General features: G+C 56.2%; 1 protein-coding gene across 1 annotated transcript in view; it reads right to left on the bottom strand.

Annotated features, from left to right (window-relative positions):
• Window positions 1-26,553, bottom strand: part of LOC125915018 (transmembrane protein 132C-like) — a 48,760-nt gene that overhangs the window by 15,995 nt on the left and 6,212 nt on the right. Inside the window, exons 2-5 of the mRNA XM_049620640.1 lie at window positions 25,976-26,167; window positions 25,229-25,323; window positions 11,865-11,949; window positions 10,969-11,134 (exon numbers count right to left, since the gene is read on the bottom strand). Coding sequence (XP_049476597.1) covers window positions 10,969-11,134; window positions 11,865-11,949; window positions 25,229-25,323; window positions 25,976-26,167 — 538 coding nt within the window. The remainder of the gene's footprint in view (window positions 1-10,968; window positions 11,135-11,864; window positions 11,950-25,228; window positions 25,324-25,975; window positions 26,168-26,553) is intronic.

Genomic DNA, 26,553 nt, shown 5'->3' with positions numbered 1-26,553 from the left:
GCACACACAGGTGCACACATACACAGGAACACACACAGGTACACGCACAGGTGCACACACACACAGGAACACACACAGGTGCACACACGCACAGGAACACACAGGTACACGCACAGGTGCACACACGCACAGGTGCACACATAGGTGCACGCACACCCAGGAACACACCCAGGTGCACACATGCACAGGTGCACACACACACACACACAGGAACGCACACAGGTGCATGCACACACAGGAACACACACAGGTACATGCACAGGTGCACACACGCACAGGAACACACACAGGTGCACACACACACAGGAACACACAGGTGCACACACGTACAGGAAAACACACAGGTGCATGCACAGGTGCACACACGCACAGGTGCACACATAGGTGCATGCACACCCAGGAACACACCCAGGTGCACACATGCACACGTGCACACACGCACAGGTGCACACACGCGCAGGTGCACACAAGGAGGTGGGCTTTCACTGGTAATTGCGTGCTCTGTCACAGCATTTGCTCTGCGGCCAGCATTTGCTGAGCGCTTATGCTAAGCTCTTTCACTAAGCTCACTCAGTGCAGGCTCACGTGGATGATCTCACCGAAGCCTTGCTGTGGACACACGAGGGAGCTACTCTGTCTTCTTAATCATACCCATACTGCAAGTGAGGAAAGGAAGGCACAGAGAGGCGATGTAACTCGCCCAACATCACACAGCAGGTAGTCCGTGAGCCAGGCAGACCCCGGAGCTCTGCTCTCAACCCCGATGCCCACCGGCTCGGTGGTGATGAGGCTGTTCGGTCTTGATTCTTCCCTCTTTCCTACTGTGCGTGGATTCCCCTTCCCGCTGATGGTGGACCCGGCCACGTGACTGGCTTTGGCCAGGAGCATGTGAACAGAAGTGACAGTCGACCGGTCCCAGCCCAGGCCTTAGAGCTGCCGCGTGTTTCGGGCAGTCTTTGCGTGTACTTTGCCACGAGGCGCTTCCCCAGAAGTAGCTGCTACCTCAGACTCACCCTGGAACGAGCCCCATGGGGCCCATGCTAGCCCCCCGCCCCTGCAAGGAGGGGCCGCCCAGCTGAGCTCGCAGACCACCGGATGACCTGTAAACGCGTGAGCGAGAATAAGGGTCACTCCTTCAACAGGTGAAGCCGGGGTCATCGGTTACACAGCACAGCGGCCCGAGTTATTCTGTGGAGAGCTCAGGTGCCGCCGCACCTGCCTGGAACTCTCGGGGACTTCCGTGTTCCGTCCTGTCTTGTCTCCACTCCCGGCAGCCCCGTCTTACCCTTTCGGGTCTCATCCCCAGGCAGCCGAGAGGCTGCTGAAGGGCTGTGAGGGGAAGACTGGGGGAGCCCTGCTTCCAGGATTAGGAAGGGCGCAGCGGTTTCCGGAAGCCTCCGTGGAGCGCCTCTCTTCCTGGAGTGGAGGTGTTGCCTGCACCCAGCCTTGGGGATTAGGGCCCCTCTCCTTTCCCCGTGTCCGCTCTCCCACACACCTTGCCGCCCATCTGGCATCGGGGCGCAGTCGCCCCTCCCCCCCAGCGCCCGAAGCGGCACATTTCAGGAAGACGAGGAGAGGGGACCGGCAGGGGCTGGCGCTGGCCAGCATTTCTGAGGCGAGGCCTGCACACCTCCCTTCCTTCCCCTTCCTGCCCCTTGCTGTGGTTGCCAAACGGGATTCCCCCGGCCGCAGAAATCCGTGCAGCGATAAACCGCACTCCACCCAGCCGACAGGGCGGAGAGCTGCCAAGACATGGAAACGGCACACAGTCTTGGCTCGGGAATCCTGTCCCCGTGCAGGTGGCTGTGCTGGGCCAGGTCTGGCCGGGGTGGGGGAGGCCGGGCGGGGAGGTGGAGAAGGCGGCCAGGAGGGGAGGCTGGGAAGGGAAATTGGGAAGGGAGGTGGGGAGGGGAGGCCAGAAAAGGAAGCTGGGAAGGGAGACAGAGAGGGGAGGCTTGGGAAGGAGGCCAGAGGGGGAGGGTAGGAAGGGAAGCCAGGAGAAGAGGCTGGGAAGGGAGGCCAAGAAGGGAGGTTGGGGAAGGAGGCTAGGATGGGAGGCTGGGAAGGGAGGCCGGGAAGAGACACCGGGGGGGCCAGGCCGTGACACTGGCCAGGGCACTCGGGCTCAGGGAGCGAAGGGGACCCCGTACTCCTCCCGTGCCCCTGCTCCGCTCCAGGCACGTTCGCAGGTGCTGGACACGGGAAGAGGGAGGCAAGAGACCCCTCTCAGGAAGTTACGTTTCGTGCACACATTATGGCCACAGATGAGAACAAGCAAACAAAGAACTAACCGCAGGTGACACACACCGAGAGCATGATGACCTAAGGACCCGCTAAGGACGGAGAACATGCACAGGAAGACCTCTCGGGAGGTGACGTTCAGACAGAGTCCTGCCTGGCGGAAGGTGGAAGCCCTGCACACCTGGGGGAAGAAGGTCCCAGGAGGAGAGAGCCGATGAGAAGAGCTAGCACGGATTAAGTGCCTTCTGTATGCCAGATTCTGCTCTGAACGCACATGTGCTTTTGTCCCCACACAAGCCACCTTACAGGCGAGGAGACTGGGGCACAGAGAGGCTGAGCCGCTTGTCCAAGGTCACACAGCCAGTAGCACTCGGATTTGCATGTGAAAGCAGTTGTCTGGCTCCAGAAACGCTCCTCTTTTCTGTTTTTTGATGATCTTTGCCAACGTAATCGGTGAAAAGTTACCTTAACTCTTCCACTTTTGAATTAAAAAGAACAATGGCTATAAAGACACTTCCTGAGGTCTGAGATGACATGGTCCCCCCTCCGTGAGGTCTGCGTTCCAAGGCGCTCACAGGCAGGAGACTTAGTACACTCGATTCCTTTCCTTGTCTTTTGAGAAGTTGCTCTCACGTACTCAAGCACGATAACTCGTGTGATTTTAGATTTTTTAATGTTTATTTGAGAGAGAGAGAGAGAGAGAGAGCGAGCGTGAGCAGGGGAGGGGCAGAGAGAGAGAGGGAGACACAATCCGAAGCAGGCTCCAGGCTCTGAGCTGTCAGCACAGGGCCCGACGTGGGGCTCGAACTCGTGGACTGTGAGATCATGACCTGAGCCGAAATCAAGAGTCGGTGGCTCAACCAACCGAGGAGCCCCTAACTCATGTGATTTTAAGAGCAGAGCTGAATGTTTGTCACCTTGGCACATTAGGACTAACATAGTGTTCCCTGAAGGAAGAAGCCTTCTTTGATTTTCTTTGAGACGCTACTGAGGCATTTTGGCCGCATCCAAGTCCTAGGTGTTTGAGACGGATGCCTTGACGTTCTGATATTTGTACGCACCGTGAAGAGATCGCCGTGGTCCAGCTAAGCACTGCACCTGCCTCGGACACAGTTCCCATCACACGTGTGGACCCGTGTGTGCCAAGAAGGTTTAATTTAGTCTCTATCCTCTTAGCAAACGGGGAATCTGTGGAGGGTTGGGCAGATGGTGATGTCACCTGGGACCTGAAAATCCTGGGATGCGGGACCCGAGGCGCGGAGCAGTCCCGTGATGACAGGAGGGCCACATGGCTTCTCTTCGAGCCCCCAGGCCTGGAGGAGCTGCCCGGGGACGGAAGCAGCAGCCGTCGCCTGAACTCCGTGCTGTCACCTCTGTCACTGGGAGGGAGGAACAGAGGGTTTAATCACGGGGGGACCCAGGCAGCCAGGATGGAAACAATCCAGCCACACGATGGATGGGGAATCCGGGGAGGGGTGGCCGTGACCACACCTGTGTCCCCTCTGGGAGCTCGGGGGCCAGATGAAGCTGGAAGGCCAGTGTGTCCGAGTTTCAAGCGAGTCTGCTGTGTTCATCTGCCAGGTGTTTTCATCCGGTCCTCATTTTCCTCTTCTGAGTTGGGATCAGCTCGTTTAAGCCTTCTGCACACTAAGTGTCCATTCCTGGACAACTATCCAGGGGCTTTCACAGGCAAAGGCAGGGCCGTGTCCCCCTGGGAGAGCTCGGCGCACAGGCCTGCCGGAAGATTCCAGAGAATTCAGACTCCACTGCCCCCTCTTGTTCTCTGGCTCCATCAGGGCAGGTTAGTGCTTTGGCTGATGTCACCAAGAAAAATTAAGGAGGCAAAACCAGCCCTGGGCCGGGCTGGAAAGGCCCTTTTTTTATAACCCTGGCCAAATTAAGAAATGGAAGGATGGTCCCGGGGCACGGAAAGGTTGGATGGCGAGGAGTAAGGGGATGGGAGGGGAGGGAACCCTCTCTAGGCACCTGTCTTTGTCCTCAGCCCCTGTTTCATTAGGGGATGATCCCCTCCTGCTGGTCCATCTGGAGGTTTGGATGAAGCCCCACCTCCAGCCTCAAGAGGAGGGTCATGTGACCATGTCCTAATCCAAGCAGAGCCTTACATCCTTCTGGTCCCAGCTCCTGGCTGCAGGGTTGAGCACATGAGCTAAGCTAGTGCAGACAGAGGGGATCTCAGGAGCTTTTCAGGCTGGGCCAAAGGCATTTGCTCATTTCTGCTGAAATTCTACATGTGAAAACAGGGTTTTGCAGCCATTTGCAGCCATCCTGACCTAGAACAACTTGTCCGAGAATTCAGCTGGCACAAAGGATACCGAGCCAAGAGACAGAGACGTAAAAATGCTGAGCCCCTGGATCCAGCCACTCCTGAAGCCAGGAATCCCTTCCTGTTTGGATAGAGGAGCCAACAATTTCCCTTTTCGGCTTAATTCAGTTTGGGTGACGTTGTCTGTGAACGAAAATCACGGTCTCGGATACGAGGGGCAGAGCCGTGCCGGGCATCACCCGTGGGCACACACCGCATCTTTCCACCGCATCCCAGCAAGAGGACACGATGAGGCACCACTAAAAAGGCACGACGGTCATGGGCTGACACTGCCCGACATTATTAATCCTCTAAGGGCAGCGCTTCATGGGAGGAAGAGGGAGCAAACAGGAGTAACCTAGGTTCCAGCTCACACACCGGGGACGTCCGTTATTTTTGCTGCCCCGACATCTACTCGTTTCATTTTCGGCAAGAGTTTCAAAAATATTCTCAGGGGAGCCACTGCTGATCCACACGCTCGGTCCCTGTGCTTGGGTAGGTCTCGACCTCAGTGACAGGAAGTCGTTGGATTTTTGACCGAGCCGAGGTAGCAGCTGATCTCCGCTGTGCTTGAACCTGGGAGGCTGAGGACCTCCGGCTCCGGGGCCCGCCATATGGGGGCTCAGAATGACACCTGCACAAGCCGAGACAGAGCTTTAGATGCAGAGACCGGCATCTGCCCCCGAACCTCCGTGCACGAGACAGTTTCTCCCCTGACTTACGAAGCCAATTTGAGAGTCTGAGTCACTCAACAAGCACATCACCCTTGAGGAAGTCATGATGGACCACTGGGCAGGCTTCAGTGCTGCCTGAGACCAAACCCCTGTTTTCAGACTGATTTCAGCAGAGAGGCCACCGAGGGAGAGGACGTTTCGTACCTGGCAGAGGAAGCCAGCACGGGAGAGCTGCTACCCAGACCCAACCCTCCCGAGGCGAGCCAGCCACGTGGCTCCGACCCGGACTTCTGTCCCCCACGCTTCACGGAGCTGGCCAGAAACGTCTCATCAGTGCAAAGGCCACTCCCTCCCAGCTGCAGGATTCCTGGCGCTTTGAAACCCCTGTGGCTCGTTAGGCAAATGCGGACGGAGCCTCCCTGGACTCCACTAAAATCTAACTCGCAAATAAACGACCTTGTCTTTTGCAAACGTCTTTTATTAGAACAGGCTCTTCTTTGCAGCGTCAGACGGAGGCTCGGAGCCACCTGACCTCCGCCGGCCAGTCCCGGGCATCTATTTCTGTCCATCACGCCCTCGTAGGAGTGAGCGCACGGCACGGCTCCTACCAGTCGAAGGCTCCGGGTCGGTTTTAGAGCTTTCTGTGACGTTGGGAACGTCCTGTATGGGTGCCGTCCAGCAGGAGACGCTGGCCACGTGTCAACCGCCCAACTGGGCAGCTGCAAATTCCACTTTACTCGATTTAACCAACTTAAATAGCCACACATGGTACGCAGAGGCCATATTGCACCGTGCAGCTTGAGGCAAATCTTCACATCTGGCTGGGAGACATGCCTCAGACCGTGTGCGCCGGGCCGGGGATCAGGCAGACCTGGGTTGCAATCTTGGATCTTCCGTCTTCTGGCTGTGTGGCCTTGGGCAAGTCGCTTGACCTCTCTGGGCCTCAGCCTCCTTATCTGTAAAATGAACTTATCATAGCGTTGATCCCAGCGTTGCCGGAGAGAGCTCCTTGAAATCCAAATGAGGGTATCCTGCAGCATCCTGCTTCTCTTAGAAGAAAACCAAATTCTGATGGTAAAACCCGAAGGTCCTGGATGGTCCGGGGCCATCGACATCGGGGCCCGGATGATTCTTTGGGATCTGGACCCTTGGCAGCACCCTTGGACTTCAGCCACCAGACTCCAGTAGCCCCTCTGTCTGAGTCACTACCATCCCAAAGGTCTCCGAACGTCGCCCCATGTCCCCTGGGGGGCCCTGGGTCTGCCCTGGATGCAGGAGATGCTGACGTGTGCACAAATGTGGGCAAAAGCACTCTGTGGGTGCGGGGAGCCGGGGGGGGCTTGTCCATGGCACGCGGTCTCCTCCGCTATTGCCCGACAGCAAATCCCTGACCCACTCGGGCCACTGGTCTTCCTCCCCCGCCAAGGAAACCCGCACAGACGCTCGTGGATGTCCCACGGCCTCCCGCACTCACAGTCTGACGCCTGCAAACCCACACGCTGAGCACACAGCACACACCGGACCCCTTGGCTCCTGTGGTGCCTCTGTTCCCGAACCCCCACCAGCCGGGGCTCTCGGGCGGCATCGCAGGGCGTGAGAAGGGGGCAGGCACAACGGTGTGAATGCTACGTGTTCTGTGTGTTCGATCCTTATCTGTGTGTTCCAGCTACGTGTGCGATCACACCATCGTGGAGGAAGGCTGGCTGGCAGGTGTGTGTGTGTGTGTGTGTGTGTGTGTGTGTGTGTAGCTTTGCCAGTTAAAAAACTGCGGCTAAAAAACGTTTGACATGATCCCATCTTTTAAAAAATTGTCTCTGTACGTGCGGCTATACCTAGATGTGTCAAGAGACGTGTAAGAAATGATCACTGAACTGTTTTAATAAGAGACCACATATTGTAGGATTCCATTTATGTGAAATGTCCAAAAAAAGGCAAATCTGTAGAGACAGAAAGTAGATTAGCGGTTGCCCAGGGCTACGGGTGGGAATGGGATTAACGGTAAATGGGTGACAAAAATATTCTAAAACTGGGTCACAGTGATGGTTGCCCAACCCAGTAAGTTTACTTAAATATCGTTGGGCTGCACACTTGAAATAGGTGGAAATTCTGATTTTCTTAAGCCATACTCTGCACACCACACAGATGATACCTGTAGGCGCTCTGTCTGCAGCCCCTGACCGACCGGACGGGGCTATCGAGGGGACTGCCCGAGCCAACCGGGGTCAGAGTCCAGTCCTTTCCACCTTTTGGCCACTAGGTCAAGTCTTCACTGGATTAATAAAACCTGGTAGTCCTTACAACGGCCTTTTGAATCACGCACCGTGACTGTCCCCACTTTCCGAAGGAGACCTGGAGGCGGACAGAACGTGTGAGCTGCCCAAGACCGCGGAGCCCGGAAAGGCAAAGCAAGAACGTTTTGGAAGAAACTCCCCACGGCGCCCTTGAACTTCCGGCCCCCTACAAAGCCTCGGCTGCCGTTGTCTGAATGGTCTCGTCACGGATGTTCGTCTCGCGAACAGCCCCGGTGCTCCCTTGTCGAGCAGAGGCGGGCATGCTTGTGGCAAAACAGAACAGGGACGCCGTCTCTCTCCGGGGCGGGGGAGGCGAGCGGGCTTTGTGCCCCTGTCCGCCTGGCCCTGCTCGGACAGAACCCCACAGACCGGGTGGCTCACACAGGAGACTCTGTCCCTCACGGTTCCGGAGGCTGGACGTCCCCCATCAAGGTGCCAGCACGGACTGGCTCTGTGGCCCAGCCCTCCTCTTGGCTTGCCAACAGCCGCCCTCTCGCTGTGACCTCACGCTGCCGTCTATGAGCGACCTCTCGTGGCTTCCTCTGTTCCCGAAAACACCAATCCCACCACAGGGGCCCGACCCTCATGACCTCATCCAAGCCTAATCACCCCCGAAGGTGCTACCTCCTCATGCCATCACATGGGAGGGGGGATGAAGGGTTCAACGCATGAATTTGGCGGGGACACCAACATTCAGCCCATAATGTGCCTTTTATAAAGGACTCAGGTCCCCTAAGCCCAGGGCTCCTTACAGCCTACGTATGCAGGTATCCCGGCATGGCCCATGGCATGACCCTGTGGGGAGAGGCGCTCAGGCATCTGGTGCGGGAAGGCACGAACTCCCTGGATGCCCTACGTCCCTGACCAGGAGTCGCGTCTTCTGCCCGCAAACTGCGCAGGCTGGCTCGTCGGCGTGCACGCGGCGTGGATGTCGGAGTCTCCAGTCCTTTGCGGAACTCAGGGCCCTGCCAATCTAGCCCTGCACACACCTGCTGCAGGGGAGACACTGACTACACGTCCCTGCCCTGTGTCCTCTCCGTGGAACCCCGTGCTGTGACAGACCAGCTCTGCGAGCATCGCCGACCCCGCCAGACCCCGAACCACCGGCTGAATCGGGGTCCTGGGGACTGAGTTTGAGTGCAGGATGTCACGTGGCTTTGTCAACAGCCAGGGGCAGCCTGCTCCAAATTCATTCCAGGGGCAATTTCTGGTTCGAACACATTTGTTTCTCTGAAGACGCTGATTATGTTTCTGGAAATACTGGTAATGGGCTCCATGACAAACTCATAGACGAGCAGCTAAGGATGATTCTACCCACAACTGCGGCAAAACTTGGTTCTGGGATTTTTCAGGCTAACAGATGGCCTTCGTATCCATCTAGAAAAGTCATCAGGGGTCCTGGCTCTTTACAAAACACTTTTTTAATTTATTTATTTTTGAGAGAGACAGAGACAGTGCAAGTGAGGGAGAGGCAGAGAGAGAGAGAAAATCCCAAGCAGGTTCTGTATGGTCATCGCATCATGACCTGAGCCCAAACCAAGAGTCAGATGCTTAACTGACTGAGCCACCCAGGTGTCCCAGAGGTCCTGGCTCTTTTTTTTTTTTTTTTACATTAAATACAATTTACTGTCAAATTGGTTTCCATAGAACACCCAGTGTTCATCCCGACAGGTGCCCTCCCCAGTGCCCATCACAGACCAGTAAGGAAAACCAATGGCCACCAGGGATCTGGTACATGATGGGGGCCGGGGCAGGGAGGGCTCCAGCTCCAACCAAGAGACTCCTCCCCACCTCGGCCTCACCAACAAAGTGGGGGTGATTCGGCCACAAGGAAGTGGGGTGACTGTTCAGCCAGAAACGGAGCACGGTTCTCAGTGGAAGAAATTTTGCCCACCAGGGGACATTTTTGGTTGTCAGCATTCAGAGCGTGTGACAGGCATGTATGTATTGGGGTAGGAGGCAGGAATCCGTCTCACAGGACAGCCCCCTAACAAAGAATTATCTGGCACAAAACAGCAGCATAGTGCCGACATTGCAAAATCCTGCCCCGGGTTCGGATCTTAGCGGTCCAATGGGGAAGCTGCTCGCCACGGTGGCCAGGAAGCCCCCTTGTGGAAAAGTAACAGACACACACTCTCCGTAGATTTGGAGTGTCTGAGCCCCACCGAGTACGAAACAGCGCGTTCATGATTTTTATATCGATCACATGTTGAGATGATAATGTTTTTAATATAATGGCTTAAACACAGACATTTAAAAAATTACCTTCACCTGTTCTCCCTTTCATGAACGTGACGGAGAATTTTAAACGACATGTGTGGCCCACATTTGTGCTCATGTTGAACAGTATGGTTTAGAACTTCATCCCCGCCCCTCCCGCCACCGGCTTTTTGGGTGTGTGGCTTTGGGGTTGCCCTTAGCCCACAGATCACTTTTGGGGGAATTGGGGAAAAGCCTCTCTTCCTTGAGATGCCGGAGATTACATCTTTTGTAATCCCAGAGACATACCTACAAGAAAACATAAAGACCCAATGCATCTGGATAAAGACCTGGAGATCTTTCTCATCTGGAGAAAGACCAGATGCTTCATTTCGGCTTGGAAAAGCCCTTATGCTGTCTTATCCCTGGAGCCCGCGCTGTGAGTACATTATCCCAGCAAATGTGGTAGGAAAGACCAAGAATTCGGGTCGTTCCCTCGCGAAACTTAAACTCCACAGCAGGGGTTGCTCTAGGCAAACTTTTCCTTGGCGAGGGCAAAGTAACAAATATTTTAGAGTTGCGGGCCAGATGGTCTCGGTCACAACTGCCTGATGCTCCTGTGGTCGTGCCAAAGCCACCGCAGACTGTACAGAGATAGATTTGAGCGGTCGTGTCCCAATAAAACTTTATTTACACAACGATCAGGGAGCTGGAGTTGACTCCCGGTTCATGGTCTGCCCAACAGAACAGAGGTTTGGACAGCTGCCTGGGCCAGACTCACATTGCAGATGTATTTTATTTTTTTGCCCATTAAAAAAAAGTTACAACTGGTGGCCAACACTGAAAAACGGGCGACTTTTACATAAATCCAAAATTTGCGAACACGTGACTTTTACATAAAGCGCAAATTTGCGGCTTCTCTTGAAGGAATGGCAATACTGATCTCCCGTTTACTGGTGACCACATCAGCAGGTGCTGAACTCCGGATGCCCAGCTAGTGTGGCGTGTGTCCGTCTGCCCTGACCACTTCACCCGCCGTGTCACCAGCTTGGTTATTGGAAGTATCTGGGGTTTGAGCCACGCTCCAAAGCGGACCACACTCCAAACTGGGTTTGGAGCTGGAAGGGTGGTTGTGTGATTGGACTTCATACTTCCTGGTGCTGACCCCCTTTGTGAATGGGGTGTGCCCCAACAGTTCCCATCATTTCAACCCAGGTGACTGATCAGCGGGGGTGCTTACCTTGAGGACATCGTCGTCTGCGGACTTGCACTCCACCAGCTCTGAGATATCCGTCACGGCACTGTTCTCCTCCACAGAGACCACCTTGATGGGCAGGGCTACGGTCTTTCCTGTGAGTATGGCGGTGTTGAGAATCTCAGTGTCCTGCCAGAAGAACCAGACGGAGCTGGGTCAAGGGGGCTGATATGCTCAGCGCTCTTGGACACAGGCGGGAAGTTCCCCAAGTATCTGCCAGGCTGTGTTTGTTAGGACAAAACACCATAGCACTGACTTTGGGATTTGGGACAAAAAAGGCCATTTTTGGAAGAATTTTCCAAGAACATTACAATTTCGTTTATTTACGGCCACCTTCTTGGTTTCCAACTACAAAAGTCGAAAATTATTAATTCTTCTTTTGTAGAGAGAGAGTAGAAGTTATGTACCAGTTAGGTTTTGGTTGTAGGCAACAGAAATGGAATCGGGTGAGTCCTTCCCACCCAGAGGCCCACCCTGTTCTAAGGTCCAGAACCAGTGAGTCTTTTCCCTTACATGGTATTAGGGGACTTTGCGGTTGTGGTCAAGTCAAGGATCTTAAGAAGGGCAGATTATCCTGGATTATCTGGGGGCAGGACCCAATGGAATCATAAGTCCTTATAAGAGGGTCAGAGGAAGAGGAGTGAGGCGGGGACAGAGGGAGAGGTCAGAGTGATGTCCTCATGACCCAAGAGACGTGGATGGTTTCTAGTTTCTGGAAAAAGACAGACCCTCCCCTAGGTCCTCCAGAGGGAACACAGCCCTGCTGACACCTTGAATTCAGCTCCATAAAGGCTCATTTCTGACTTCTGGTGTCCAGGACTGTAATATAAGGAGGTGCTGTTAATTTGGTATGGCAACAGGAGGCTAATGCAGGTTCTTACCCGTTGGGTCCTGGGCCACTCCCAGGGTTAACGGAGAAGCTGAAAGGGGCCTTGAAAGGCAGGGCCCAGATCAGCTTGCGGGACACTGAAAGCCAGGAAGGGACAGGATCTCCAGAGTGGAGTGCAGTGAATGGCTTTGGCCATTTGTCTCCTGAGTCACTCCGTAGATGATCTATCTAAATTCCCTGGGTGTGGGGTGGGGGGAGTCTGGTCGGGTTAAATGGCCATCCCTTATCCCGGGGAGGATGGCTCCCCTTTGATTCACAAGCCTACCAAGACTGAGTCCAACAGGAGAAAGGCCACCATCAGAAGAAGAAGGAAGAAGTTCCGCCCGGCAAAGAGCAACGGCGGGCGTTCCGCTACGACACCGGTGAGTCAGGTCGCTTTTAATCCCCGGTGGCCACGATCACTACACCTTGGTGAGGGGCACCAGACCGCTGGGATCTTTTTGCAGACTTTTATGCAGACCAAAGGCTCTTCCTGTCCTGCCCTGGAGAGCCCACTCCATCGCAGCTATGGGGACCTCGGTTCACCTTGTCCTTCCTGACTTCATGCAAAATGATTAGCGTCACATGTAGTGATTTTCAAAGTGATAAAGAAAGTGCCTTCTCTTTTGAGTCTGTGGGCACTACGGGCTCGCGCTTTCGTAACGCTTCCCTACCTCTATTAACACCTTTTCCCTCTGGGCCAACTTCTCTCGAAGTCCCTCTCCAGAAGCACTGCCCCACTTTGAAGCGGGAGTTGGAAGGAAAGAGATTTTTCTCGCTTCTTTCTCCAGGGAAGCAACTGACACAGAAATGACCTTTTGCATTAGACAGGAGCACAGCTGAAAGAGTCATCCGTTCTAAGTGGAGCCCCAGCCTCTCTCTGATGCTTGTACCCAGAAGCCAGCCCTTAAATAAGCCTCTGCCGGGTCTTCTCCTGGGTCCGCAGGATTCCCGGGAGCTGGGGCCGCGATCTGGCGGCTCGCCCACCGGCTATTACGGATGCTAAGAATACCGCGGAAATTCCCCAAGTCCATTTTCAGGTTCATTACAGGTAATGCGCTCAGAGTTCAGACTTTACATTTTCTCTCTCAGAATGGTCTTTGGCTAATGGCTTCATTAAGGCAGCAAACTCCCTCGTGGACTAATTGTGATTAGCTTCCTAACGGTCACTGCAGGTGCGCACGCACACACACATGCCCACGATCCTCTCCCCGACACGTCCCATCCCTGGGCTGAATCACAGCAAGATTCAGACTCTGGGTGGACATTGGACGGGTCTCTCCAGCCAATGGCATAAACCACGGGAGCAGAGAATTACCCGTCACTGGGATTCCAAATGGGGGCAGGAAGCGTCAGGTGTCAGGGACTCAGACCGAGTCCAGGGTCCCTATTTGAATTGTGGCCAGGAAGGCAGCACAGGCCGGGGGGCCCAGCTGGAGACGTGTCGGGGTGTAGGTCACGCGCCGAGTGTCTTCTGGGGGTCCCTCCAGACCCACTCTGTCCTGCAGAGGGTCCCACGAGGCTGACTCGTGTGCACAAAGCTACAGACCCCTCGCCTTCTGGCCTCTGGCCACCTCGGACACACCATGAAACTGTGTTTCCTGCACAGAGCCTGTGTGGTTGCTGGGAGCCGTGTGACGAATCTGGCCAGTCAGTTGTGAGCTGGCACGGCGTGTGTCACTCCTGGACTAGAGCGATTCCCCGCCTTCACGGAGGGATGGGCTCTCCGTTCCTGAGGCAGAGCGGCCAGAATTATTCAGACGGTAGCTGCTTCACCGGCCCGAGGCTCTGAATGACGGTGAGAACTGGGGCTGTTTGTTACTGCCTCTCGCCCTACTGCCTCCTGACCGATACAGGGGGAGAATGAAGGCTTCACCTGCTTCAACGGCAGAGGAATGCCCTGCGGTGATGAGTTCACTTTTGAACATTTTTATTTCTGGTACGTGGTTAGTGTTCCTACAGACGCTTAGCAAGCATTTAAGGGCATGTTTTGACACTGATTTTTGCCATCCGTGCCCTCCCTTGATGCACTGGATGCTCATTTCAGCTCTCCAGTTCAGACGTGGGATTTCTTGAGGTCAGGGTCTGTGTGTGCTGTGGACCGAATGGTGCCCCCCCCGGACCCTAAATCCATGTCGAAGCCCTCATCCTCGGCATGACTATTTCAAGAAAGGAGGTATCTTTGAGGAGGTAATTAAGGTTACCTGGGGTCCCAAGGGCGACCCCGATCCAATAGGTCCATAAGAACAGGAAGGGACACCAGGAACACGGGCATTTGCGAGCCAAGGAGAGAGCTCGGGAGAAGCCAAAGCTGCTGACAGCTTGATCTAGGACTTCCAGGCTCTGGAACCTTCGCAAAGGTTCTGCTGATTAAGCCCCAGCCCCTGGTATTTTGTTCTGGCAGCCCTAGAAGATGGCCCCGTACCGTAACACAGCCCTGACGCTATGTTGCAAAGCAGGGCAAGGATGTGTCCTTCATCGTGACCTGAGACGGGTCTGTGCCGTCACGAAGAAAGGCACAGTCACTGTCGGTAGGAAAACAGGCACGCGGTTGTGAGTGGTGGCCAGTATTCGTGAGTCTCGGGCCCTGGGCGGGGGGGAGACAGGTGTGGGGAAACACGTCACAGGGTGTGTCCCAGCGTCTGGGGCTGAGCCCTGGCTGTCTCCCCAAGGTGGGCCCGGGCACCTCCAAGGTGGGAAGTGAAAACTCCCGCACCAGCCTCCGGTCCCTGCGAACGAGCAGTTTTCAGACTGGAGTGTCCTCTCCTGCCTCCCCAGATTGTGGGATTGCAAGAAACAACGGGAACGTCGTAGAAGCAGGGAGGACCGAGAGACCCGGGCGTGGCCGGACACGGGTCTGGTGGGAGAGGCCTTCGTCTGGCCCCGAGGACCCGGGGAGGGGGCCGGGCCGGGATGGAGGGAAGCTCTCCTGGGGCCGAAACGTGCGTGTGTGTGTGCCTGTGTGTGAGTGTGCACGTCTGTGGTACGCACGTGTGTGTGATACGTGTGCACGTGTGCATGTGTGAGGTATGCAGGTGTGTCTGCCCACACGTGTGCATGCGTGTTGTGTGCGTGCACACGTGTGTAACGACACAGCTCCCCATGCTGTATACGTGGCTGGTCGTCCTCCCAAAGCCCTGTCCGGTCCAGGCTGACTCACTGCTTGGACGAGATGCTGAGGACACTATCTCAGCGCATCCGACTGGGTCTCGCTCAGAACCCACCGCCCACGCCAGGCCCCGGCCCCAGCGGAGCGCCTCCCGTGCAGGGCTGGCCGGGAACGCGTGTGGCCCCGCGGCCCCGAGAGCCGTGCCCTGCCCAGCGCCACAGAAGGCAGTGCGTCCCCGCCCGCGGCCGCAGCAGCCGGGAGAGGAGCTCGCTGTCCCTTGCGTGGCCTCCCCAGCTCCACGCGGGCTCGGCCCCCACCTGGCAGCTCTCTGAGCTACGCAGCTTCCCCCCTCCCGGTGCTGCTCTCTCCCTCCCTCCACCTGCTTCCACCATAGGCTGGAAACCGCGCTTTCTGCTGAGAAGAATCCAGAAAGTCAGGCACTTTAAATCGCCGTCGTTTCAAATTTGACAAGAAGCCCGAGGCTTCGCAGAAAACATGTGTCGTTGTTTTGAGCTGCCCTCAAAGATGTAAATTGGTTTAGCCGTTTTCTGCATTGGTACAAATCGGATTTTTAGTTTTCAAATGAAGAGAGAGCACAGAACTACTCCGGAGCGTGTCCCACGGGCCGAAGGGTGTACAGTGACCCCCGCGATGTGGGACAAGCGAGCCCCCGGGCGCTCTCGGGAGGGAAAAGCAGGACGTGTGCGTGTGGCCCGTCCGTGCACGGGAGGCATTCAGGCCCGGAAAGCAGGGCCGAGCTATCCGCGATGCTGAGCCACACAGAAGGCCATGCGGCGCCTGGTTCCGTCCACGTGATGTGCCCGGAACAGCAGATCCACGCAGACGGAGAGCGGGTGGTGGTCGTACGACCCTGTGAATATACTGAGAACCACTCACTTACAGGCTCGGAGCGGAGCCTTTGTGGCACATGAACTGCCTCTCGGGACAGAAGATGGCCGGCGTGTGGGGGAGCAGGGCCGGCGCCCCGGGAAGGCCACGGTCTGACTCGGCCCCCCAAGCCACCCTCAGAGTCTGTTCACCCTCAGAGAAACACGTGTGCAGCTCCGAGGCCGGACGCCTGGCCTTCTAAACCAACCGCGGGGGTTCAAACCTCACCAGGGTCCGAGGACAGCAGCCGTTGCACCTAGAACATTCCCGACAGGGCAAAAACGACCCCTCTCAAGGCGGGCCATTAAGAGGCCTCATTAATAAAAACACCAGGTCACATCTGGGGAGCTCTTGGGACACACTGGGTGTTACTGAACACTGCCATCCCTCCCCCAACCCATGAAGCAGGTGGTCTTACTATCCCCGGCCCACAGATGGGGAAACTGAGGCCCAGAGCCGATACAGTGGCGTGTTCAGGTGCGCAGCACGAAGGTGGCCTCGCCAGGTTTGAACACGTGTCCCCGGGGCTGAGACATCTGTTTGGACGGCCTAAGGACCTGGGACAGAACGGCCCCTGTCCTGATTCTGCCCCTTTTCTTGCTTTACTTAAATCCTTCAGGGACCCGTTTCTTGGCTGTGAACTTGGGGGATATTCAGCATCAGTGTGAACATTTCATCCGATGGCGTTTACGAGCCTCCCGCCAGGGCTCGGGCAGCGTGACGGCGGGTGTGTGGGTCAGGCCACCAGCCCACGGGGAGGAAAGCCCACGCCCCTGTCCCACGTGTGTGGGGGGTGGGAGACAGAAACCAGGATTAGCAGGCAGCGAGCATCCAAACACACAAAATCCAGGGCAGCAGGATGCTATCACCTTCTGTGGTCGTTTCAGATCTTTCTCTTGTAAAAGAGGGAAAACGGGGCTCATAACTTTGAAAGCTCCTCGTCATTTGCTCTCATCCGGTCTCCCGATTTCCCTCCCCAGAGGCGCCTGCCACCTGGGACTTGTACATCTTCCCGGTTTGCGATTTTAGACTTTTCTCACGTTCCCGCACAAGTACAGGACCCGTGGCCTTGTTCCCTCCATTTACGTTTTGTACAAACATGCATTTTAGACGGTTTATACCGATATAGCTTCCTGGACTTTCATCCATTTACTCATTTGTTCTTTTGCTCACGGTTATGTCTTCCTGACTGCTCACGTCCACACGGCTGAGCCACAGTCCACGCTGATCACCACATCTACGTGCTGATCCGGCTCTGTCTTAAAGAGACCTAGGTGTCCATCGCACGCCTTTTCCACAGTTGACTTTCCTGCTCGTCCACTGATGGCAGTTCGGGGTGTTTCAAACTCTGCCAGTACAAAGGACTCTCTCTCCTTCTGCCCACGTGTTGGAGACTCTCCAGCACCTCCTGGTGCCCGTGGAATTGCGGGGCTGAGTGGCACACACGTTTCCTCTTGATCCTCTCTGCGTGGTCATGCTCTCATCTAAACTCTGGGCAACGGCAGGCGAAGTGCCTTTTCCTGAAATTCTTGCCAACACCTGGGTGATTACGTGTCAACCCGGCCAGGTGACAGCCCCCAATTATTCCATCAGACACTAAGTTGGGCACTACCATGTAGGTATTGGGTAGGTGTGATGAATGCTCATAATGAGCTGACTTTCAGGAAAGCAGATAATCCTAGATGATCTGGGTGGGCCTGGTTTAATCAGTCGAAGGCCTTTAGATGCAAAGTTGAGGCTTCCTGAGGAAGAAATTCTGCCTGAGGAATGCACACTGCATTGACCCTTTAGAACATGGGTCAGTTGGGCGAGCCTGGCTGTGACTGGACAGGTGGCCTTGGCGTCTAGAGAAGCCACTGGTTAGAGATCTTTCCCGTTTCTATCCAAACCCTTTGTGAACATCCAGTGACTCTTCCTTCTCTCCGCCTGTGGCCAGAGGGGCGTCCACTCCTGTGAAGGGTACAAGATGAACGAGCTGCTCTCAAATCCGTGCGTCCCCCCGTCTGGCTTTGAGGGAGAAGAGGGAGAAGCAGCAGAGGTGAACCCTCCACCCTCCCGGGTGCAGACAGAGCCCGGCGTGTCCCGTTGGGGTCTCCTCTGATTGCAGGCTGCGAGCTTCACGTTCTCCCTGAAGAAGGCAGCTCAGGGTGAACTGCACACACAGGAAGGTCTACAATCGGCTGATTCACCGTCGAGGCAGAGATAGGTGACAACCGGGTGCTGCTTCTTAGAACTAATTCTTAAAACTTTAGTTAGTTAAGTAAAATATTGGCAGGAAGGCAAGGTGTCTATGACAACCTTGCAAATAACCTCTCGCAGTTCGTTAGAATTTGCAGGCTGGTTAACAAGATTCAGGGGCCAAATCCTGCCCACGGGGTGTTTTTACACAGACTCAAGAGCCAAGAATGATTTCGTTACTTGTCAAGCCTTTAAGAAAAGAATATACAAGGGGCGCCTGGATGACTGTTGGCTAAGGATCCGACTTCGGCTAAAGTCATGATCTCGCAATTCATGAGTTCAAGCCCCGCATTGGGCTCTGTGCTGACGGCTCGGAGCCTGGAGCCTGCTTCGGATTCTGTGTCTCCCTCTCTCTGCCCCTCCCCCACTCACGCTCTGTCTCCCTCCATCTTTCAAAAAACGAATAAACGTTAAAAAATTAAAAAAAAAAAGTCTACACAATAGACACTGTGTGTGTCCCTACAAAGCATAAAATACTATCTAGTCCTTTACAGAAAACTCTGCTGGTCCCTGGGCGAGAAGATCATTTTCCTGAAATGACGGGGCTCTCAGTGCATCCCGTGGGGGTGTCTCCTGTATTTGGGGGGTTCAAGTCATGCTGTTTTGCTGGGCCGATGGGGTCAGCGTCCCTGTGGTAACCTGCCTTGCGTGCAGGAGTCCTGAACCCTCTGGACCCACAAGAAGCATTGGACCCCTTAAAGCAGACGGACTCGTGTTACACAGGAAGAGACATTTGAACTGTGGCTTTTAAGTGGTTCGTAATCGACGGTAGTGATTATTTCCACCGTATCTGTCTCCCTGCCCACGGTTTTAGCTCTAGGAGAGGAAGGATACGGATACCTGAGTGATAATAAGATCCGACTACAACCGGCCCTTCCAGATGTCAGGGTGGCAGATAACATCGCAAAAAGACAGAGGAGCAGGAAAGCCAACGGTGTCCTCCTCCAGGTGCGGTGGGTCAGCAAAACATGCCCCGGGGCTGGCAGAGAGCCGTTGGGGACAGCTGGCTCGTGCAGCGGGCTCTGGGAGGGTCAAAGGTCCAGGTTTGGAAATCAAGCAGAGTCCAGCTTCCAGCACTGGGGGGGCTGAGACCCTCACTGCTTCGCTGAGTGCAAACTCAAGAGCACCCAGCTTGCCGTTTGCCCGCTCGCCGTGTGGGGTTTCGGGTCCTGCCTCCTCCTCCTCGGTGCTTCTCCCTCATCTGTGGAATGGGAGGACCCCACTTCCCTCCAGGGCTCCTCTGAGAACCTGAGAGTGGACACCAGCCCCCCAGCGGCTCAGTGCTCAGCACAAAGGTGCCCATCCCACGAACGCCTGCCCCATCCGGGAAACAGGGTCCAAGAGCCTTGACCCTGGGTTTCAACATCCTGGGTCCCGGGACCAGCCCGTGCGCTCTTGGCTGCAAGACGGTGTGCGTTCGACTATGACTGATTTGGGAGCTGAGTTAGCGTTGCTTGCAAGTTGATGGAGCACCTCTTTAATTAAACCTCCAGTTCGATCAGGACAGACCAGCAGCAGGAGCCCCAGGACCCATTCCCCAGGGTGCGAACGGGTTTGCTGTTGGCTTCAGACCCCTGAAGCTGGACCTGGGGGTGTGAGCGAGCGGGAGCCCGCTGGTGCCGATCACTCAGCGGATTTGGGTCTGGGACTGACCCTCCAAGGACTGATCAACCCGCCCGCCCCCGCCTTTCCCGAAGTAAAGAAAAAAATCTTCCCTCCAGACGGGTCTGTCCGAGAGGTCTGTCCGGCGGGATAGTTATTTTGAGAGATTTTGTGTAGTTGAGACATTTGGGCAGGCAACCCCCCCCCAAATTCCCAAGACGGCAGAGGGTTCACAGGTATTGACAAAGGGTCTTGGCCAAAATCAGGAGGGAGAAGGGGGCTCCCCCTCCGCCGAGCCCTCTGGAGCAGAAAGTTCCCTCTCCTGGGTCAGAGGGTCTTTGGAGTCTGAGGGAGGCAGCAAGTGCCCGGTTCCCGGCTGGCCCCTCTGGGAAGCGGCAAGAGAGGTGGCTGTCTGGTGAGCCTCTGTGGCAGCACGAAAGGCCTCTGAATCCCAGAAGCGACCAGAACAAGGCGACGGCTAGAAAAATATATCGATTTGGTTTGGATGAAATAGCGACGAATGGTATTGTAGCAAAAAGGGGCTGTGTGCCCTCCGTACCCACTCTTCTCAAAGTTGGTGCCCAGACCAGCAGCCGCGACACCACCCGGACACCGTAGAAAGGCAGATTCTTGGGCCTCACCCTGAACATCCTTAATCAGAAACTCTGGGGGTGGAGCCCATTGGCTGGTGTTTAACCATCTCTCCAGGTGATCCTTAAGCTGCTCAAAGCTTGAGAAATGTTCTAGCTCAAACGTAAGTAGAAATATTATGCAGGACCTTAGGAAATCTGCTTAATGGGAACTGGACTCTGTTCCTTTTTTCCTTTTTAGGCTGCCTGGAATACAGACACAATGGCTGGAGCATGAGCAGCCTTTCTGGACCATGAGACAAACTCGGAAATGGAGGCCACTCACTGAACGTGGCGGGGTAGAGAGACAGGAGAAGCCTAAATCTCTCATACCTGAGGAGTGGCCCTGGACTGACTTAGGTATGTGAGATAAACTTCCTTTGTGTTTCGACTATTGGTTCCGAGAGTTTTCTGTTAAAGTCAGGCAAACCTAAGACTAACGCACGTAGGTATTTCTTTCTGTGCTTGAGATGGTGCACGAAGACTGCTGTTTGCTCTGACGGCAGGTGACATTTCTTGTCTCCTAACCAGGAGAAGGCAAGTCCTCGGGCAGGGTGCTAGCTGCTGGCTCTCGTGTTGGAAACGGTGGTCACGCCATTATTCACCGGGGAGCCAGGCAAGAGGGAAGGCCTCAAGCAGAGACTGACAATTCCCCCCAATTTGCAACAGCCAGAAACAAAACAAAAAAATGATTCCAGAAGAGCACTTCATTTTCCCAATTCGAGGCCTCCTACTTAAAAATGATGCACGGGCCGCCTGTGCAACCAATTGGTAGGCTCGTTAGTGAAGGTGCTTGAAATGACGGTTTTGGATTCAGGGCTGAAGAATCCAGAAAAGTGCCGTCAGATTAACAAACTTCATTAGGTACGACCAGCTATTTCCATGGTCCCGTGATTAAGAATATTTTATGTCCACACACAGATGGTGCAGGGGCGGCCTCACAAAATTCCAGCCGCTGATGTGATTTTCCCTCTACCCAGGCGAGTGCAGACACCCAGCGAGGACGCCTGGCTCGGCCTAACAAAATCTGTCTCATCAGGGAGGGAAGGGGAACCTTATTACTGGAACGGCAGGCCTGATGGAACAGGCCAGACCGGACCTGCCCTCTGACCACCCTGCCTCCTCCCTGCCTGTGTCCTGATGAAGCCGTCCCCCAGAGTTCCGCATCATGTTTTGGCAAAATTGATTTTGAAAACGCTTGGGGAGATGCCGACGGGGAATCCACAGCAATATTGGAAAAGAATATTGCTGTACTTTCCTCCTCGTGGCCACTCTGGGGTCTTCTAGAAGCAGCCAGGGCCAGGAGGGGAGGGGCAGGGAGGGGGCGCGAGCACATTTCCCCAGAAGGGCTTCTCCTCCAGACTCCGCAGGGAGCGGGAGGGATGATGGGTCCATCCACCTGTGGCTGTATGAAGTCATACGTCCTCCTCGGTCACCTCCGCCTGTCTTCACCCGGCAGTGCCTTCCAGAAATCTTAGCACGGTGGACCGAGCAGGGTTCATGTCTGACAGCAGGAAGGGTCTCAGTCCACACTCCAGAGCACGGTACAGAGGGCACGCCGGGGCTGAGCAGGAATAGCCAGCTCTCACGTCCCAGGGCCTGGCCACAAATTCTCGGACAGGCCCCTACGTACTGGGCGCCTGCAGGGGTCAGGCAGCAAGCGTTCACCGCAGTGATAACAATCATCATCGTGGGAATCTTCCGGGGATGCTGCCAAGTGTCACACACTGGGTGGCCCGGAATGTGTCCCCTTAAAGAGTCTGGGGCTCCAGGGAGGGACCTGCCTCGCCTCCTCCAACTCCCCCTGCCCCGGAGACGCAATGCTCCCCACCTCTGCTTCGGTGGCCATAAGGCCCCTCCCTGTACGTGTCTGTGTCCAGAGTTCCCTTTTCTCCCGAGGACACCAGCCACCGTGGATCACGGCCCGCCCTAACGTCCTCAGCTTGAGTTGATGACACGAACACAGACCCACGTGCACATAAGGTCACGTTCCTACGCGTTGAGGGTTAGGACTTGCGCATCTTTTCAGGGGCACCATTAAACCCACAGGACGCCTTTCCATCCTCTACAGAGAACTTTCGTGTGGATTCCTGACACATGTCATTTCAACATGGCAGAGTAGAAAGGGTAGATGTTACCACGGTGGGGGAAACTGAGGCCCACGGGACTTACATTCGAACCTCCCGTCTCCTGACAGCCAAGCCCTCCTCCGTGAGCTCCTTCCTTGACGCAAACAGCCCCTCCGCCACCATCAGAGGCAAAAATGCCAACCACACTGTGGCCACCTCGTGGTTTTGAGTCTTGCCAAGTACTTCATGCTGTTCCAGGCATCTTTGCGTGTCCTGATTCGCTGACTCGTCTGGACCACCCGGGGAGGCAGGTACTCTGATTCTTCCCACCCCACAGGGTAGGAAACGGGGCCGCAGCCCACGCCCCGGGCCACCACGGCCTCTGACAGCAGCATCCCTAAAAATGCCTTGAATCGACGCTGAAGAAGCAAATGCATACGTCAAACCTGTCGGGAAGGCGCCTTAAAAACCCCCAGCTTTGTGGAGATATAACTCACACCCCACACGACTGGCGTGGAACAGACGGGCCGCCCCTGCATTTACCTCCACAGCGTTTCCATCACCCCAAAACAAACCCCCGGTGCCCTGCCTGTAGCTCCCCGACCTCCCCCCTCCCAGCCCTGCGTCCACGGATTTGCCTCCGCTGGACTCCCCCAACTGCCCACGTGGGATCGTACAGCACATGGGTCTTCTGGGGGCTTCTCTCACTGACCCCGTCGTCAGCTTGTCGAGGGTCGTCCCGTCACCACGCCCGTCGGCACCTTATTCCCTTTCCTGCCGCTAGCTTCCCGCTGCGTGGACAGAAGGCAGTATCTGTGCATCCGTTCGTCCACCGGCGGGCGTCGGGTGGCCGTGTGGCCACTTGGGGCTACTCTGCTGGGAACAAGCTTTTGTGGGACGAGGGTCTGCACTTCTCTGCCACGTGTGCCTGGGGTGGGGGTCGCAGGGCTCCTTCTGAGAACCAGCATCTCCCTGCAGTCCACGCCGGCATGAAGAATCTTCCTCTGACCCCTCTGCACGGACCAAGTTTGCACAACCCGAGGACGTAGGGAGCCCCCCTCCTCCCGGAACCCTTCCCTTAACAGTGGTCAGCCCACGTCTCTGGCCTCTGGCCAACGGGAGGTGATTTGGGGGAGGGGGTCATTTTGGAAAGGGACTGGGGCACAGGACCGAGGCTGGGAGGACAGATGCTGAGTCCCGGTGGGGGGCTCATCCCAGGGCGCCCCGTTCCCTGCACTGGCGAGGCACGCGGGCGACAGCTCCCCCTCTCTTCCGTGAATGCAGCTTCTTGTGACTCAGAACGCCGTGTCCCCAGCCCAAACGTTCCTGGACGGTGGGTCATTAATTACAGCGTCCGCCTAGCGGCTGCCTTTCCAGCTGCATTTTAATGAGCGACCCCTCCTTGCTGACCCTTTGTCCACACAGGGGCCCTTTGTTGGAGCCCACGTCCCTTCCGAGTCTTGCAGCATGGATCAATGGGGTGTTGTGCCGCTAACCCCTCCCACTTCCCATCTCGGGGGGACAGGAAAGGGTCCTTGCATGTGACGTGCACAGTCTGCTCCTGGCACGCACCCCACCCCGCGGCCAACAAGGGCCCCCTTTGATGTGCGGGGAGGACGGTACTGACTTCAGGCATTATCCAACCTATGTGGCTGGGCCATGTTTCAGGACCGTCTACTCCCTGCACAGCACACAGGGGGAGCCCCGTGAACCTGAATGAGATCATGTCCCCTCTCCGCTCAAGCCTCCTCCTGCTTCCCTCCCCCCTCGGAGTGAGAACCAAAGCCCCCAGGGAGAGATGTGGACCCCGCGGGCCTCCTTGCTCCCCTCTCCTCCTTCTCTCCCCTCGACGTGCCTCCCAGCCACCGCGGCTCCGCTGTGCCTTGACCGTGACCCAGTCTTCGCCTGCTCTGTTCCTTCTGCCTGGAATGCTTTTCCCCGCAGACATCCACATGGCTCTATCCTTGCCCTCCGCCCCAGGGTCTCTGTTCAAATGCTACCGCCCCACCTGCATTCCCTTGCTGGGCTCCCCAGGGATCTGGTCACTGTGAGACACTATGTGTTTTACTTTTCCTCTGGGGCGACGTCTGTCTCTCAGAGAGCTCAGAAAGCCTCGGGACTGTTTTGTCCTTGGCTCTGTCCCCAGGCCAGGCACAGTGACCGCTCATGGGCTGTGCTCACAAATGCACGGAGAACAGATGAGAAAGAAATTGTCTGCATGCCTTGCTAGCCCGAGGTTCTAAAAGCATTTGGGGAACAGAACTGGAAGGCTTTTGAAGGTGGCCTCGAAGGATGCTTGGCCTGTTTTGCTCAGGAACCAAATCCAGACCCTGGAAGGGGTCTCGCCTGACCACACCGGCCTTGGAAATGAGGCCAGGACCTTGGGTCTGGCACAGAGGCCACCGTCCAGGAACGATGGAGCCACCAGTGCGGCTCAGGGCCATGAATCAGAACGTCCCTCACTGCGGCAGCCTTGACTTGGGCGGCAGGAGAGCTGGGAGCTCTTAGGAAAAAAGAAAGGGGTGACAAGCCCATGTGCGTTTGTTTGGGACGTGCCCGACGGGACGGGGGCGGGTGCCAGAAACCAGGGCGCGCTCCTGGGAAGCCAGGGGTAACGTGTTTCTCACACCCCGTCTGGTGGATGGAAGCTGACCTCCTGTGTGGATCCCGGTGACATTCCGCTGGGTCACTCGGGTGCAGCCAGTGTCCCGTGTGATTGGTCACTGCGATGCCTCTGCCCGTCCTGATTGGCTGGAGCCCGTGCCATTCCAGAAGGTGAAGGGTGGGGACATCACCCCTGTCGGCCGTGGGGAGATGCAGGGTAACGAGCCAGGCTCTGCACCTGCCCGTGGCCGCGATGACACCTGCATCTCCTGCGGGAAGTGGTCCAGCGACTGGCTTTTGATGAGACTGTCACACAGGTCTTCATGGGTCTTCCTGGGGAGGCACGGAGGGTCACAGCGCCCTCCTGAAATGGTGCGCCAGGGTCCGGGCGTGTGGGTTTGCAGCGTGGAGGGCTGTGCTAAGCGCATCGGTCACCAAGGCCAACAAGATGTGTTCCCCGTGTGTTCGCCAGCCGTTACCCCGGGAGAAGCAGACTCGCAACAGTAAACCACTTCACAGATCAATCCTGGGGACTCGAGACTTGTCTCAGGCAGTAGCTGAGCAAGTCCGCCCCCCTCCCCGAGGACATGTGCTAACGGCTCCGCGGGCTGGCAGCAACAGACCGATAATTCTGGGCTGCGCCACCCCCCACCCCATTTACTTCCAATTCATTCACGGCGCACACGGGGACGCAGGCGTCCGACTTGACTTATCCATCAATTTGCTTCCAATGCAAGATGGAGATCCCATTCCAAAACGCTCCCTCAAAACAAGAAAACAATTCAATTTAGGAAGGCGCGCGTCTCCAGAAGGTCCCGGGCTGCAAAGTGAGTTATTAAATGGGACTGTCCGTTGGGAGGGCGGGTGGAAAATGAGGCGTCAACTTCCCGGAGAAATGTCACATTTTTGCAACCTGGCCAAGAAAGGAGGCAGGTGGGAAAGACGCACTTTCTTTCTCCAAAGCTGGAGTCCCTGTTTTCAGTACGTTTGCACCGTGAAAGTACGTACAAACGCTACTTGCCACAGAGCAAGGGTGTTCCGCAGGCCAGTCCTGGGGACGGAGCGCTGCCACACCTCGTTTCCCTGGCCTTCTCCGGGGCCAGAGGCCCTGGCAGGACCGAAAGTCCGCTCCTTCGGCAGGCTGCCGCACGGATGCGGGTCAGCCAAGTCCAGAAACCTGCATGTGGGCACCAGATCCGTTCCCCTGGAGCTGTGGGCACAGGGGCCTCGCTTCTCCTGCCCAGATCTGTCACAGCCCCCACGGGTCCTACTTGGCCAGAATCACGGATGCGAAGCCCAACATCTGCACACAGGTAACGGTGACGCCCCCTCCTCTTCTCTAGAGCCAGCGCGGCCGGCTCACGCGATCCCGAACCGTGGGAGCAAACGCGCCCCGGAGCGCACCAGGACCCCCGTGGACTGGCGTGTGTGCCCCCGCTCCTCGTGACGGCTCCAGGGCCCTTGCGAGGTGAAACACACATGCTGCGAAATCGAATCGTCCTCGCCTGCACCGCTCGATGGCGCTTAGGGACTTGACATCGTGAGGAATGAGGGGCACATTCC

The sequence above is a fragment of the Panthera uncia genome (genome assembly GCF_023721935.1).
Source record: "Panthera uncia isolate 11264 chromosome D3 unlocalized genomic scaffold, Puncia_PCG_1.0 HiC_scaffold_9, whole genome shotgun sequence".
Classification (NCBI taxonomy): domain Eukaryota; kingdom Metazoa; phylum Chordata; class Mammalia; order Carnivora; family Felidae; genus Panthera; species Panthera uncia.
The sequence above is the reverse complement of the archived record's forward strand: the minus strand, read 5'-3'. Positions and strand labels throughout refer to the sequence as shown.